This window comes from Thunnus thynnus, chromosome 22, assembly GCF_963924715.1.
Source record: "Thunnus thynnus chromosome 22, fThuThy2.1, whole genome shotgun sequence".
Lineage (NCBI taxonomy): Eukaryota > Metazoa > Chordata > Actinopteri > Scombriformes > Scombridae > Thunnus > Thunnus thynnus.
Window position 1 is genome coordinate 393,448 of NC_089538.1, and position 15,355 is coordinate 408,802.

Here is a 15,355-nt window from a genome sequence, read left to right on the forward strand (position 1 = left end):
TTTTTAAGAGAAAACATGTAAAGTAAACTTAAATGAATTTCTTTTTGATAATATATTGTTATTTAACACTGCTGTTCCTGTGAGTGTTTTGTAAGAGATAATTGATATTGTTCTCTTGAGTAGGTGGAGTCCACCTGTAGAAAAACGAGAAGGCTGGGGTGGCTTGAGGCTGCTGGTAAAGCAGAGATGTGCACGGCTTCAGTCCGCAACCCCTGCACCCCCAAAGTGCAGTTTAGAGTAGTGATGGGAGATATGAAGCTTTCTGAAGCAGTAAATCATATGGGGCAATTGTGTTGAAAATGGTTCACTGTTTTGAAGCATTTGATACAATCAAAATGGCATCTGCTGGGCAACTTTGATATTGCTTTTATATGTAAGGATTCAGGACAAGACATCATGAAACAGGCAAAATATAAGTAAACTCACTGCTATCATCTGTTTTCTGTCATATTTTATTCAATAAAGGTTATTTACCAAAAACTGTCTCAGTGTGTGGATGTACACATATATATGGAGAATAATAATATATAACAATTAGTCATTTTTTAATAAGGTTTATAGTAACCCCTTACTACTTTTATAAACTCTTTGATGAATTAGGAACAGTAAGCTATGTGACAGATCTATATTATAACTGGTTTTAAGCAGTGACATGAAATAAAAGAATAAAAGTGACTGTGCTACAATGATAATACAGTGTTAAGGATATGCTTGTGTAGCTAGGAAAGTGATTGTGTTAATGAAAAAAGAAAATAGAAAACGTGTGGTGGATTTTGATGTGTATGTGCAGGGGGTTCACAAATTTTCATTAAAAAACAAAATAGGACCAATCAAGTTAAAGTGCCCCCACACATATAATCTGGCTCTTTTTGCTGGTGTTGCCTCCATTATCCCTTTTTCTCCCTCCCTCACTCTATCACACACAGCCTTTTAGTCACACACTCTCACTTTCAGCAAGTTACTTTCTAGTTCTCTCTCACTCACAATAAATTTTTTTATCAGTCAACTAAACCTGTTTGCTGATCTGAGTATGCTTGGGTGTGTGTGTGCACGCACCTGTGTGTTGGTTGGTGTGTCTATCTACAGTACAGGTATGTGTGTTTCTTTATGTCTGTCCATTCTATACTATGTATCTAATTTCATACTACTCTTACTTTAATTAAACTGTCCCTGGCTGTCTCTCAATGAAAATTTGGCATATGCAAAAATGCCCTCCTCTCAAAAAACCCACAAATTTTGGAGGGATTCTGCCCACTTTTAAACATTATGGGAGATTGACAAGTGCCCGCCCCACATTCAACCCATATGATTCAACCAACCCAGTTCAGAAATTAACCAGCACATTCACAGTCTCATGCATGCGCACAACACATTCCCAGTACGTGTGTCACGTAAAGAAGCTTCGTTTGGGATGGTCAGGTGATTTTAGCCATTGTGAAGTGAGGAGTCCATACATCCTGCCGCAATACCTTTGCTTTTAAAGGTCGATACAGTGTCGAGTAGTCTGCTTCGAGTGTAACCACTAGTTTAGAGTTGATTTCTTTTTTGTTTGTTTGTTTGATTTGAATTTCCCTATTTTTGAGCAAAGGGTTATTTTTTTGGTCAGTTAGTTCTTTTTTTACTTTGGAAAAACAATGTGCAATGCAGTTTTTGTGCCCACTGTATATATCTGCATGGGACTCCATTGATGTTGAATAAAACTCACTTGGACTGCTGAACTCTGCCTGCAACTCCTCATTCTTGCAACTCCACACCCATCTGCAGAGGCGAGGCTCTCCAGCCTAGTCAAAATGTTTGAAACATTTATAAAGTTCCAGATGGGAAGAGACAAACGACAAATTAGGAGTCGACCAAACAGGAGCATTAGCTAAGTGTCCTTAACCATCAGGTCACCCAACTTCAGCTGGACCTAGAGGCAAACAGGTCAGCATCAAGAGGCATGGGGGTGCTGGTGGGAGAACCCAAGTTGGTCAGATTGGAAGAGTCTGACGACACTGAACATTTCTTGACCACTTTTGAAAGACTGGCAGTGGTGTACAAATTGCCACAACAAGTTTGGGCTGTTCGCCTCATTCCCCTCCTGACTAGCAAAGCCAGGAGAGCTTTTGTAGCCATGGACCCCGCATGCACCACATACTATGATCAGCTGAAAGTTGCCATCTTAAAGAAATATGAAATTGGCAGAGAAAGTTACTACCAGTGGTTCCAGGCCCCTGTCACACCAGCAGATGAGTCTCCCCAAGAACTATATGCCCATCTTAAAGACCTGTTCTGCAAGTGGGTAGATTTCACCACAGCCACCAAGGAACAGATCATGGAGAAGATTGTCCTAGAACACTACTTAAGGGTGCTGTATCCAGAGGTGAAGGCCTGGGTGGAAGATCCAGAGACAGTGGCAGAGGCAGCAGAGCTGATGGAGGCTTATGTCACAGCACACAGGGGGCCAGGAACCTACCGCTATGTTGGACAACTGCGCCAAGCCAGAGGTTGGTCTGAGGGTGTGCAAAAAAGGGATGGTCTAGCCAGTAACTATGCCAGCCAGCCTAGACCTAGTAAACCAGGGGTGCAGGAATATACCTGGAGTGAGGCACAGTCAGCAGATTATTGTTGTTACAACTGTGGTGAACAGGCCATACTTATCCAGGGTGCCCAGTTAAAAAGCATAAGGCTACCAGTTTGTGTTATGTACCCAGACCTGAGTTCTCCATTTCCCTTGAGACACAGTCAGATGCACCAGTTATTTCTGTGCAGCTTAAGTGTGTTCAGCCTTACTTGACACAGGTATCTCCCAGTCTCTTGTTCAAGCGTAGTTGGTTTCAAGAGAGCTGTGGCACAAAGAGGACACTGTCCCCATCATCTGCATCCATGGGCATGAAGAACAGGCCCCCACTGCAGAGGTATTCATTGTGGTGAAGAACACAGGTCAACTTAATGAAGGTTGGTATAGCCCCTGAATTGCCCTATCCTTTCTTGCTAGGGACAGACCTGCCAACTCTGTATGACCTCATTCAAGACAGTTCAATACATTCAAATTTTGTGGGGTACTTACATGCTCCAGTCCAAGGTACATCAGCACCCTTGCAAGAGCTATTGGTAGGTTCCGCTCACCCCAGAAAGTAGAGATATCACTGCCTTCAGAACACCGTTTGGACACTTTCAGTTTACTGTCCCCTTGGCCTCCACGAAGCACCAGCTACTTTCCAGCGGCTGATGGACAAGGTCCCTGCAGGCACAGAGTTTTGAAGTCCATGGAGAAGACAGCGGGAGTGGAGAAGACAGAAAAGCAATGTGCAGGTATGTTTACACATAACTTCCATTTTAGTAATGGCAAGAATGTTATGTTTGAACTTGTATCTGTAGATTGCTTTTGTTTAACTGTCTGTGATGTAGTAATGGGTTAAAAAATACATTTTATTTTGTCATCAACCCATCAGATTCTGTGACTTGCAGTGTTGGAAGAAGTACACAGATCCTTAAGTGAAAGTATCAATACTCAAAGTTTTGGGGGTTTTGGAATATTGTGCCTTTGGACCAATGGGCAGTCCCCATGACGAGAGAGTGACTAGTTAATTGAGCTAAGCTAGCAGCTACAGGCTGACAAAATAATCTGTATTTTTTTTTAACTCATTACAACATCACAGATTGTTAAATAAAATTAATCTATATGCACCAGTTCAAACATAACATTCTTGCCATTACTAAGATGGAAGTCAACATACCTGCACACTGATTTTCTTTCTTCTCCGCTCCCACTCTGTCGTCTCCATGGACTTCAAAAATCCCTCTTTCATTTACTAACTGTGGATGTTGCCAAGATGTCGCTCTGATCAATACTGGCCAATAGAGACGTGTCTTACATCTTTCAGTGCAGGTCCCGCCCATAATATTCAGCTCAACAGCAAGCAAAACATTTGGATTTGCAAACCAAACTTTTGGATTCCCAAACAAATTTTTTTGATTTGAATTTTAATCACAAATTTATTTTATTTGCAATAAGACATTTTTTGATTGCAGTGTCAATCAATTATCAATTATTGATTATAAAGCAGGGTATGCTTTAAGGCGTGACTCCCTTGTGATGGACAAGTTGCTACCACACCTACAGTGTTGGTTGGGTAACATAGCCATGGTGTAAACTAAGATTCACAAAATCTGGGGTTTATATTCATGAAAGTTAATTGTAGCATTTTGGTCGCCTAAAAAAGTCTTGTTCAGCATTTGGTTGTACTAAAAGACCCTCTATGGAGTTTGATGTTGAGTTTTTTTGGTAAGTAAATTTTGTTTTGATGATTTTAAGCCTGTTTTTCGCTAGTGAAAACTGGCATTATCATTAGCATTATCACAGTTAACCATAGACTGTAAATACACTGTGCTAACCAAGCTAGCAGCTAGCAGCTAGTGTTAGGGTCAGCTCCACCCTCTTGTCCAAATATAGTCACTTCTGGCTCCAAAATTCCAAGACAGCAATGGTCAAAATGCAAACTCGCGGCTTCAAAACAGGAGTCCACAAACCAATGGGTGACATCACAGTGGCTGTGTCCATTATTTTTTACAGTCTATGGGGGCACCTTAGAGGGAACTTTATCATACTGTGAGGGCACTTTAGAGGGCAAGACAGTATTGTCACTGAACTTAAGGTGTCCCAGTCTTCCTATGCTTAGCCTACCAGTAATGTCCAACACTTTTCACACTTTTCTGTAAGGGCTCTACTAAGGTGCTTTTCCACAAAGCTGAAATCATGCCAGGTTTGGTTAAAAATATGTGCTAAAAGTGGACGGATTTTGGGGGCACTTAGATGAAGAAGATATGAGTCAAGATTATCTGCACCAGTGTTTTTGCATGCTTTTAAAGTCCATGAAGTCCATGTAAAGCAATAATAAATGTGTTGTGAGTTTGTCACACCACAGAAAAATGTGTAATTACATACCCAGCCAAATTTGAATGATTAAAAAGATTGCCAAATATATAAAATTACGTTTCAAAATAGTGGAAAAATAAGCAGTATTCTCTGCTCTGAAACGCTGGGGGCATGTCCGCTGAAGGAACTGAAAGCACAGCCCAATTGAACAGCCTGTGAGTTTTTAACGCTCATACCAAACTCCTGTATAGAAATACACAATTTAAAACAGGCCTTGTTTGTAGATTTAAGGCACGCAAGATGGATGATATTTTAAAAAATAAAGTAACTTTAGGAGCCACTATTTAATTGGCACATATTTTGTAGGTAAATGTGGACTTGTTTCAGTAAAAATGTAACTCATTGACTAGTTAACAAGCCATCCATCTCCAATCATTATTATGTTAAATTATGTTCAATAATTTTTTTTCAATGGAGTTCGGTGCGCTTAACGTTACTCACTTCTCTGCTGAAAAGTGGCTTCATTGTGGCCATCACCCTTAGAGCAATTGCCACTCACCTTTTGGTGAAGTGCTGCCAGCACATGCTCTCCCTCTGGCTGGGGACCTCCTAGCCGAACAGCTGGTGCTGAAGTCGAAGCTGCTTAAGCTGGTTTAAAATAACTCCTTGAGCGCTAGGGTTGACCGAAAATGGCCCTATTCGCCAATAACAGCAGATTATCCAAAGTGAATCGTAGTTGTCTCCAATGAAAGTTTGTAAAACTTTTCAGTGTAAAAATAGTTTCTATGAGTATGTGCGCTGTAGTGTTTATATAGTGGGGAGGGGTCATGCTAGTAACCCCTCTATATCATTGAGCCACCATTTCAGGCCCTCCCAAACAATCCTGAACACAGAAATGGTAAAAAACAGTTTAACATTCTAACTCATCAATGCAGTACTACATAGTTCACAGTCTTTTCATGTTTTCAGCAATTATTTTCTAACATGTATAATGTGTTTAAAAAGAAATCTATGATTTTCCTTGACATGGACTTTAACATAAGCAGAGCTTTGTAAACATCTGCACTGCTTACCAGGCTAAAAGAAAATTTGCAGTCAGACAAAGCTGAGGCATTGGGGACTCCCTCTGTTGGACAGATATGGTAATCGTCTACAGTTGAATCAGCAGACATTAAATAAAGACCAGAGGAGAGGAAATGGTGATTAAAAGCTTCAACTATGGATGATCTATCAGAAATATGACCAGATACTTGTTTGATTTGTGCTGGGAGATGTGACCATGATGTATTCCTAAGAAATGCTGTAGTGTTCCAAACTTTAGTGGAACTATCACAGGCAGAGAGAGCTGACTGATAATAATTTTATGTAGCCTTCCTGGTGCAGATGTTTCTTTGTTGCCTCAAGGTTAACCAGTCTTCAAGGGTGCCGCTGGATCTAGAAGATCGGCTGTTCGATTCCTGGCTCCTCCAGTCTGCATGTCGATGTGTCCTTGGGCAAGATACTTAACCCCAAATTGCTCCTGATGGCTGTGCCATCAGTGTGTGAATGTTTAGATTTCCTCTGATGGGCAGGTTGGGACCTTGCATGGTAGCCCCTGTACCCATTCAGCATATGAATGTGTGTGAATGGCTGAATGTGATTCATACTTAGTTTTAAAAAAATCCTAAAGATTAAAATGTTTATAATTTCTTGTGGTGATAATTTGAGATTGAGATTTAGTTATCATTAATGCCAAGGGCAAAAACTCTAGAAGCAGGGTATTTGTGTGGTCTATTAGTAAGTATAATATCAATTAATGTGGAGTTAAGAGGATTTTTTAAAAATTCTGTCTGGTGGGTTTCTCTATAAACTGAGAAAGATTAAGTTCCAGGCACTGTTCTTTTAATTTGTTAGAGCTGTCAGAGAGCCAGCACAGGTCAAGATTCCCCATTATTATTAACTCAGAGGAGCCATAGAGTGACCAGAGCTTGGCAATATCTTCCAGAGCTTAAAAATGTGCTGAGGGGGAGTGATACATACCAACAATGGTCACGTACATGTCCCTACCCAAACAGGGAACACAATATATTCATATTTCTTGAGCTTAGTGCATGAAGTGATTTTGTGGACAGTGAGGCAGTCTTTTACATAGATCAGTTCATGGAATTAACCCCATGGGGAACATGAATGTCTGTGCCTCATTTTATGGCAAGCATGGCAACAATCCTAGTGTCAATCTGTAACAATGAAAACAATGAGCTTTATCAACAGTGGCAGCTGGTGACTTGAAAAATTGGGGAGGACAGGAGGAAAACCAACATGGAATATGTATTTTCTTAGTATAAAGAAATATATAAAGTATCACCAAGTTTATAATCTGATACAGGTACAGATCAGTGCTGAACACTAGAAAGACTGAACATACGTATTAATACATGTATCAAATACATGACTTACACACTCTTATCTATATGGACCACATACAAAACATAGTCTACAAAGCTGACATGTTAACACTTGTTATTCTAGTTACTTTAAGCGAATTACTCAGTATACAACTCAGCTTAAAAACGAACTGAAGAAACTGTCACAAGCCAGCAGCCAGACCTCCTGCACACTCATTCACAAATCACACAACATCAACAGGTGACTGAACAACCACTCAATTAAAAACTGGATCAATTCCAAATGAATGAGTGAGTCTGGACAGCTCACTGTAACTTCAACAAGCAAACTATCCACAGCACATTATATGATCTCTGCTACATTCTTGTTAAGGAGATAAATTCACACAACAGCCACAGAGACATTTAACCATCAGAGATGAAATAAGTGACCAAAGAGACACAGAGAGAGAAGTTGTATCTGACTCACGTTATCTGATGTCTTCTTTCTTTCACAGAAATTAAGTATTCATGTCATAACGTCCATTTGTGGCTGTGGGTCATCTTGTTTGTTAGTTTACAGAATTTTGTGGCTGCTGGTTAACCAGTCTGATATCATTAGTAACAATTACAAACAAACTAACTCTCCTGGTTGTTTCATTATGTTGTTAACTTTCTATTGTCGTTGAGAGGAGTTCACTTCAGAGCAGTGGTATGTCGGGCCGCAGCCTGTAACCGTTCTCCCGCTGAGGGTCCAAGCCTGCACAGCTGAGGCTGAGCGATTTATATGGAAAGAGATTAATATGGCTCTGGTCCTCCATTGGAGCGTCATTTTACGTGTCTTGGCCAATCATACCTTAGCATGAAAAAAAATTAAGTACATTAAATTGATGTAAGAGATGCCGCCCGAGGAGGACAGCAGGAGCCTGTCCTCCTCTGCCCCCCACTGCCCCCCACCCCACACCACTTCACACAGACTGCCCTTTCTCCTCCTGCCCTGCAGGTGTCGCTGTTGAAGCATTTTAATCAGAATTTCAATAATGGATTTTTTTCCAAAGAGAGAAAAAATATTTTATAAATGATACTGAGATTTGGTAATGGTTTATTTCAACCAAATATTCTTTTTTTATATTTTGATCTCTTGCCTCTCAAAAAACCTCCTTTGCCTCTATGAACCAGCCTCCTCTGGTGTATAATGGTGTTATGGATGTGTTGGTGTTTTATCAAAGACAAAGACACATTTTCTTTTTTTTGAATGTATTTTATGCAAAAAATACATATATTACTATATGCACACATAGAAAAATTTAGACTTTTCCATTAATTACAGGCACGCCAAAATTACATTTTCAAAAGCATAAGTTAAGAAAGCAACACATGGACATATGAACAATATCTATAATATTCACACCTTCCACAAGACAAAGTGTACTTCCTTCATTTCGTACAGTTTTATTTTTCTTTGAGAGGCATGTTGAATAAGCTTCAGACCAGATTATTGTATGTTCGCCTCATATAGCAGGTGTAAACAGCTGACACAATTTGCCATCACAGCTTTGTCGCTTTCTCATTTCTTTGGTCATCTATGTTTGTATAGGAAACACCTAAAAGAGAAAAAAGTGATAGGTATTAGAGCTCTACAATTCATACTACAATGATCACCATGAGGCCAGCTCACAAGTTTTAGTCCCAAATATCAGAGGTCTTTCCAGGACACTTTCTGGACATTATAAGAAAATCCTATAAGAAGATCCTTAAAATAGAGTGATATTGGCTGCTAGTTTCTTATTTTTACACAAAAACATAATCATTTTTCAGATATTATACCTAATATTTAGTTATTAAAGAACTGTGACAAAAGTATCAAGTGGGGCCGGGTTTTTGAAGTTGATAAATAAACTCTAGATTAGATGATCTAAGATCACACTAACGGTAAATCTTGAACAATATGTTGAAAATTAAACCAACATACAAATATAAATAAAACACAACAAATAGATTTAAAATGTTAATTAAATGCAGTCTAGAAAACATTTATGCACTGCAATTTATATTTGCATATCTGCCAAGATACATGCCAATACATATGTGTTGGGTTGGACCTCTGGAAAACTGTTATTATGGGGTCCAGTTGATTTTTTTTTTTTTTTTTTTTTTTTTTAGTTTCATGACACTAATGTCATGAGAAAAAGGTCTGATTCTCATTTATAATCTGCACATTTTTATCAACTTTAAATTTAAGTTAAATTGCATACAAGGAAACAAATACTGGCAGTAAAACAACAAATGTTCTCATAACTTAGAGAGTGAATTTATTGATGAGTCATCTCATAAGCAGCTGGGCTGCTAATTCTAACAACTTTATATACTGTGAGTGGATTTACACTCCAAAAGCATCAGATTTTACACACTTAACTCACGTTTGAATGTAAAATTGTCATTTGGAAAGTAACAGGTTACTAATATCAAAACTGTGAATGTAGTAAATTAGAAGTGTGATGTATCCTAAACTGGAACATTTAAGTACCTCAAAATGTACTTAAAAAGCTTCCCTTTTGCCTTCAAAGATATTTAAACAGTAACATTAATTTTGGGAGCCATTTTTAGATTTAGTCTTAGTACTGAAATAAAAAATGTACCCGAGTTTTAGTCAATTTAAGATTAGATGGTGATCATTCTTACTTGTGGATTTCAGGCTGAGTTTTTTCTCCTCACACTTGATTTTCCTGTGAAAAAGAATGGAGGTGAGAGATGGACATGATGAACACATTCTGCCTGAACAGAGGATTTATAGATACAGTGAAGGCAGTCAGTGAATCAAACCCTTCCCTCCCCACTGCTGATACAGTATGTTCCCAGAAATTCTTAAAAAGGGGATGAATTTGTAATTTTCTCTCACCCACTGTGAGATGACTGCTGCTTCTGAATTACATAAACTTGTGACCTGGAATGAAAATGAAACATTTTTCTTAACTGACCATATCCCTGCTGCCAAAACCAAGCTGGACAAGAGAAAAGAAGAACTGCCAAATTTATCTAACCCCATAATAAAAAACTATTGAACATATGTAATATTTTTAAATTCGTTAAGCATATGGTTTATGTGTTTTCAAATGTAGTTTCATATGTTTTTCTGTATTGCACTTGTGTTTTTATAATATTTGGGCCTTGATATGGGCCCAGTGTCTATTTGTCTGGCAGCAGTAGAGACTCACTTGGATTTTCGTTTGCAAACACACACGAATGTCATCACAATTATGATGACAGCCACTGGGACCAGGACCGCAATCAGGATGATCCATTTGGTTTCTGTAAGACAGCAATAAAATAAACTTTGATTCTTATGGAACCTACTGTCTATGCAGAGAAAGATAAAATATGTCTTAGGAAGTCTTGACAAGAGAAATAAAAATATCAAAATTTTCTGTCAGAAAGTCCGTCATAAGTTTGACTTGCTTCTTGCGGACTTGCAGTAGAGTCAATGGGCCGTATTTTAACGATCTAAAGTGCACGGTCTGAAGCGCATGGCGCAAGTGCATTTAGGGTGTGTCCAAATCCACTTTTGCTATTTTAATGGCGGAAAAATGGTCAATGCGCCAGGCACATGGTTCAAAGGGGTTGTCCATAGTCTCCTGATTAATCATGGGTGTGTTTTTGGCATAACATGCAATAAACCAATCAGAGTGTTATCTCCCATTCCCTTTAAGAGCCAGGTGTGCTTGTACCTTGGTGTATTGCTATTATGGTGGCACGTTTGCCAAGTAGAGAGAAGGAGCGCAAAGTGAAAGCATACGATCCATAACGAGCACACTGGCCCCTGCTGCTCCTGAACCCTCCTGTGACCAGCCCCAGACCACCAGTTTAAGATCCTTAATTTGTCCTTAATTTCATTAATTTGTTGAAATTTATTTTCGTTTGTTTTTTGAAAAGGTTTATTTTTTTGATTACAGCTTTTGTTTCTTTGAAACCATTTTGTTCAGTCATGGAGTAACAGGTAAAATCAGCGAGGTTTTAATTGCTGAAAGTATGGAAACCTGATCACTGTACTCTCAAAAATGCAAAGAATATTTGTTAAATATTGTTCATAAATTAAATCATTAATTTTAATCATGTAACGAATCATCAACACAGTTATCAGGACTTGATCAGATCTTCAATGTGCTGATCCTGTTGCTGGCAGCAGCTAGAAGCTGTGCAGATTCATTTCTTTCTTTAGTTTAATCATTGTTTTCACCTCATTTATTTCCTCATGTTCCTCATGTCATCATGTATGTATGTATGCTTAAATACCTACGTGTTTTGCCACGATTTGGTCAAGTAATTAGACAATTTTATCTGTCATTACTGCGATTAGTTAATTCTGATAAATATTATGACTAACCATTATGACATGTATTTTTTTAAATATGTTGATGTACATAATAATATTATTTCACATTGTAATCTTTTTATTTGTCATCTTTTGCACGTTTGTGCGCTGCTGTGCGTCCGTGTGTGTAACAAGCAGAGTGTATGTTGTGTGCCTGTGTAGGTGAATATTACTATCTTGATAATGCGCCCTTAAAATGAGTGAAACACTGTGCCATTGACTTTAGACCAGGTTTTTGTTGGTCAATAGCGCAATCATTCTGTGCTGCCTCAAGATAGCAATGTACCAACAATGCGCCTGACCACACCTCATTTTAAGACCAACACGCCCACGGGCACACTGATGGGCGCAAGTACATTTGCTATTTAAACAACGTGGGCACTGGATGGGAAAATAACAACTGCGTCAGTCTTAAAATAGCAAAGACACTAACATTGCGCTTGGCGCCACTTTGCGCTGGGCGTAAAATAGGGCCCAATGTGTAAGCTTTAGTTTTACTTTTTGTCCTGAAGAATGAAACAGATGATTGAGCAGCTCTTACCGAGTCCTCCACTCTGTGTGATCTCCACCTCACAGTTTGTGCCCTCAAAGCCCTCAGCACAATGACAGGTGTATTTGTTGTTGCTGGCCTCCTTACATATTCCTCCATTCAGACAAGGGTAACTGAGGCAGGGGCTTGCTGCAACACAGAATAAGACATTATTGAGTTTATGAATATTGTAATGTTAGATTTACTATGCTAACAGCCTACCCTCTGGACCAGATGTTCTGCACGTATCAAACAGGTGCATCAGGCTGCAATTGCATCTTTTGTGTCAAGCCACATTTCTCTCCTAATTGCATGTTGAGGATCAGGCAAAGAATAGGAGACAATGGCATTTCATTACATATCAAGAGGAGGAGTGTAAGTTCTGCATATAAAACAACTTTTAGTGTTTTTATCCAAAAAATCCACAGTGAATATATTTCAGTGGAGAGATGACATTTGTTGCTTTTTATTACAACCGCAGAGAGCTTCATCCTCTTCATTATCTGATATTTATTAAGACAGACATTCTGAACAGAGCTGGTAGAAGTCTTTTACTGCACAATCTTATTAACTTGAAATTCAGTTGCTTGAATATCCATTAAAGATAATGTCATTTTGGGGGCAAATCTATGTAGTTTTTTTTTCTCACAATCATTTTTTTGCATTGTTTCAGAATCACTGTGTTAAGGTACTAAAAAGAAGCAAAAGAATAAAAAACACAGCAGGTTTATTAACAAGCTTACAATGTTTTTCCCTTTGCCGTTTGTTTTTTTCTTGAGTTTTACCAATTTTTCAAGGCTACAAAAATAAAAAAAATATATGTAAATGTTTTTTTGAGTTCTAAAAGGTGTTCATCAGAAGCTTGACATGGTGGCTAAATATGTGTATGTATAGTTAGTGGAGTTTGCACTGAAATGACATTGGGTTTGGACTGGAATTTAATTTTGGAAAGCGCCTCACAAACACACACACATACACACCTCTGTAGCAGTCACGTTTGAAGTCGTAGATGGTGCAAATTTCACCATGTTGGCAGGTTTTGCGTTGGCACACAGCGCCGGTGCTGGTGCATTCACAGGACTGAGAACAGTCTTCAGTCACAAACCTCTCCTTCAGCTGCAGGATGGAGGGAGAGAAGAGAGAGAAAGGATGAAAAAAAGACTATCTTTCTGTTGCTGGTGCAACTGTTCCATAAGGTGTTGTACTCACAGGGTAGTATCTGTTGAGGAAGGTGCAGCCACACTGTGTGTATGGTACACAGATTCCCTCACTCATGACAAAGCCTGCGGCACACTGGCACCCCTCCACACAGGAAGTGGTGTCACACTCGGAGGGCGCGGCCAGGTCAGCACAGGAGGCAGGGCAAGGTGACATACAGGAGGAATAGGTGCTGTTGCCACCACAGGAGAGAACTAGGAGAGACCGAGAGAAGTCACACGTCTCATACGGATAATTGCAGATCATTTGAACTCATACAGTTCAATTTTAACAAGCTAGTTGTAGTTTGCAAAACCACAAAAGGCATTGTGGACATACATGACTGTACAAGACATATTGAGATTAAGGCTATGTTGAACTCCACAGTACTTTGACCATACCAGTGGTTTTGCTTGATTTAGTGCATTTACTTCAAATCATGTATGCTTCATTCAGATTACAGCAAAACATTTTGCTGATTACAGTACTGTGTTTTAGAAATGTGAATAACTGTGTCTCCAGTTCCAGGCTTCCATTGGTTTTCATTCATTTTATACAGTCAAAGAATCCATAAGCAGACACTTGCTTAAGTTGAGTTCAGCCATTTCTGTCAAAGTAACATTATTGTTATGAGATAACACACTGCAAACTTTCTAGATTTATCTTCACTTATCTGGATTACCAAGCAGCAGTCTTCTAATTGATTTTGTAGAAATGAATTGACACACAAACAGACCTGCGCAACATGCATTCAAAATAGTCATAAAAATGTCTAGTTTAAAGGATTTGAAGTAAATGGGGTGAAAAAAGCAAGCCACTGGTATGGTCCTGATTCTAACATACTTGTTATTCCTACTTGATGTGAATGTTGTTGTGTGTCTTCAGCATCTTACCACAGTCCAGCTGCTGCCTCCAGGATCCCAGTTTGACTCCTGCCTCCTGACAGGCTGCAGCGTACGCTTCATAACTGGCACAACGCAGCGCTACACCATCTGGCTCAGCACACAGGTCAAACAAGCAGTCACTGAGGGACAAACACGGACATACATACTGAGCATGAACAGGCTGCCGACTCACAGAACCACATTATCTCGCACAGGGACAATCTGGAAGAGGGGTGGTATATTAAAACTACATTCCACACATTGGGACTACTCACTCCTGGTAGGTTTGGGGTGGTAGGGTGGCGTGGCAAGCAGCAAATGGTCCTTTGGAGTCAGACAGTGCTCCACATTGAGTTAAACTGTTGAAGTCATTGAGCTGAGACTGAGAGCAGTCTGATGTCTCAAATCCTGTATCTAGATCCGTCTCCACCTCCCGCCTGGATACAGATGGCAGAAAGGATGTGAAGACAGAGGGAAACAGTGCTTTGTTAATGTTGCTGTGTCTAACCTGACACACAGGGTGCGAACGACAGGGGAGTCGGGGAACATTTCTGAAATTTTTGGGGTTCTCTAAAATATGACAATATGCTATTTTTGCCATGAATTTCTATTTTTCTGTATCTTTGTCATCATGGATCATGTGTAAAATTAGGCTATTATTGATGTATGACTCATGCAATTCACTTTAACACAAAGGTCAGAAAAAAACAAACCCCAACATCTGGAGACTTACTCGGGTGTTAGACTTCAGTCATATGACCAAATTTCTCTAGATCATAGCCTGAAGAAGGCTGTTATATGGTCCATAAGTCCAGGAAATTGCTAGTAAATGAAGTTTAGAATATCTTACTGATAGGTGTTTCTAAGGTCAAGAATGAATCTCTTACCTGTGGGCATGGACTGTGTGAGGAAGGTCATAGATCCTCAGTCCGTCAGCCTGTCTGTCACTGACCCTCCAGCTTTCTCCGAATGCGTTCAGGTCCCTGATGACTGTCCCGTCTGGTTTCATGTACTCGTTTCTAGTGATGTCATCATAGTTTCCACACAGCCCTCTGACATGGTTCTTATAGGTACTGGGCAGTATGATCTCTGATTTGTAGACACACAGATAAAGGAGGGAAATGATTCACGAACAAGTCAAAGAAGAGCTCAGTT

General features: G+C 39.4%; 1 protein-coding gene across 2 annotated transcripts in view; it reads right to left on the minus strand.

Annotated features, from left to right (window-relative positions):
* Positions 1-8,461: 8,461 nt before the first annotated feature.
* The window catches only part of zanl (zonadhesin, like), a 43,391-nt gene continuing 36,497 nt past the window's right edge, over positions 8,462-15,355 (minus strand). The window contains exons 44-53 of one of the 2 annotated variants that reach the window (XM_067580071.1): positions 15,088-15,289; positions 14,476-14,637; positions 14,210-14,340; positions 13,329-13,531; positions 13,100-13,235; positions 12,132-12,269; positions 10,437-10,530; positions 10,121-10,165; positions 9,904-9,947; positions 8,462-8,825 (exon numbers count right to left, since the gene is read on the minus strand). In XM_067580071.1, the coding sequence (XP_067436172.1) occupies positions 8,770-8,825; positions 9,904-9,947; positions 10,121-10,165; positions 10,437-10,530; positions 12,132-12,269; positions 13,100-13,235; positions 13,329-13,531; positions 14,210-14,340; positions 14,476-14,637; positions 15,088-15,289 (1,211 nt within the window). In that variant the 3' untranslated portion in view covers positions 8,462-8,769. The remainder of the gene's footprint in view (positions 8,826-9,903; positions 9,948-10,120; positions 10,166-10,436; positions 10,531-12,131; positions 12,270-13,099; positions 13,236-13,328; positions 13,532-14,209; positions 14,341-14,475; positions 14,638-15,087; positions 15,290-15,355) is intronic. The other variant, XM_067580072.1, reaches the window with a different exon arrangement.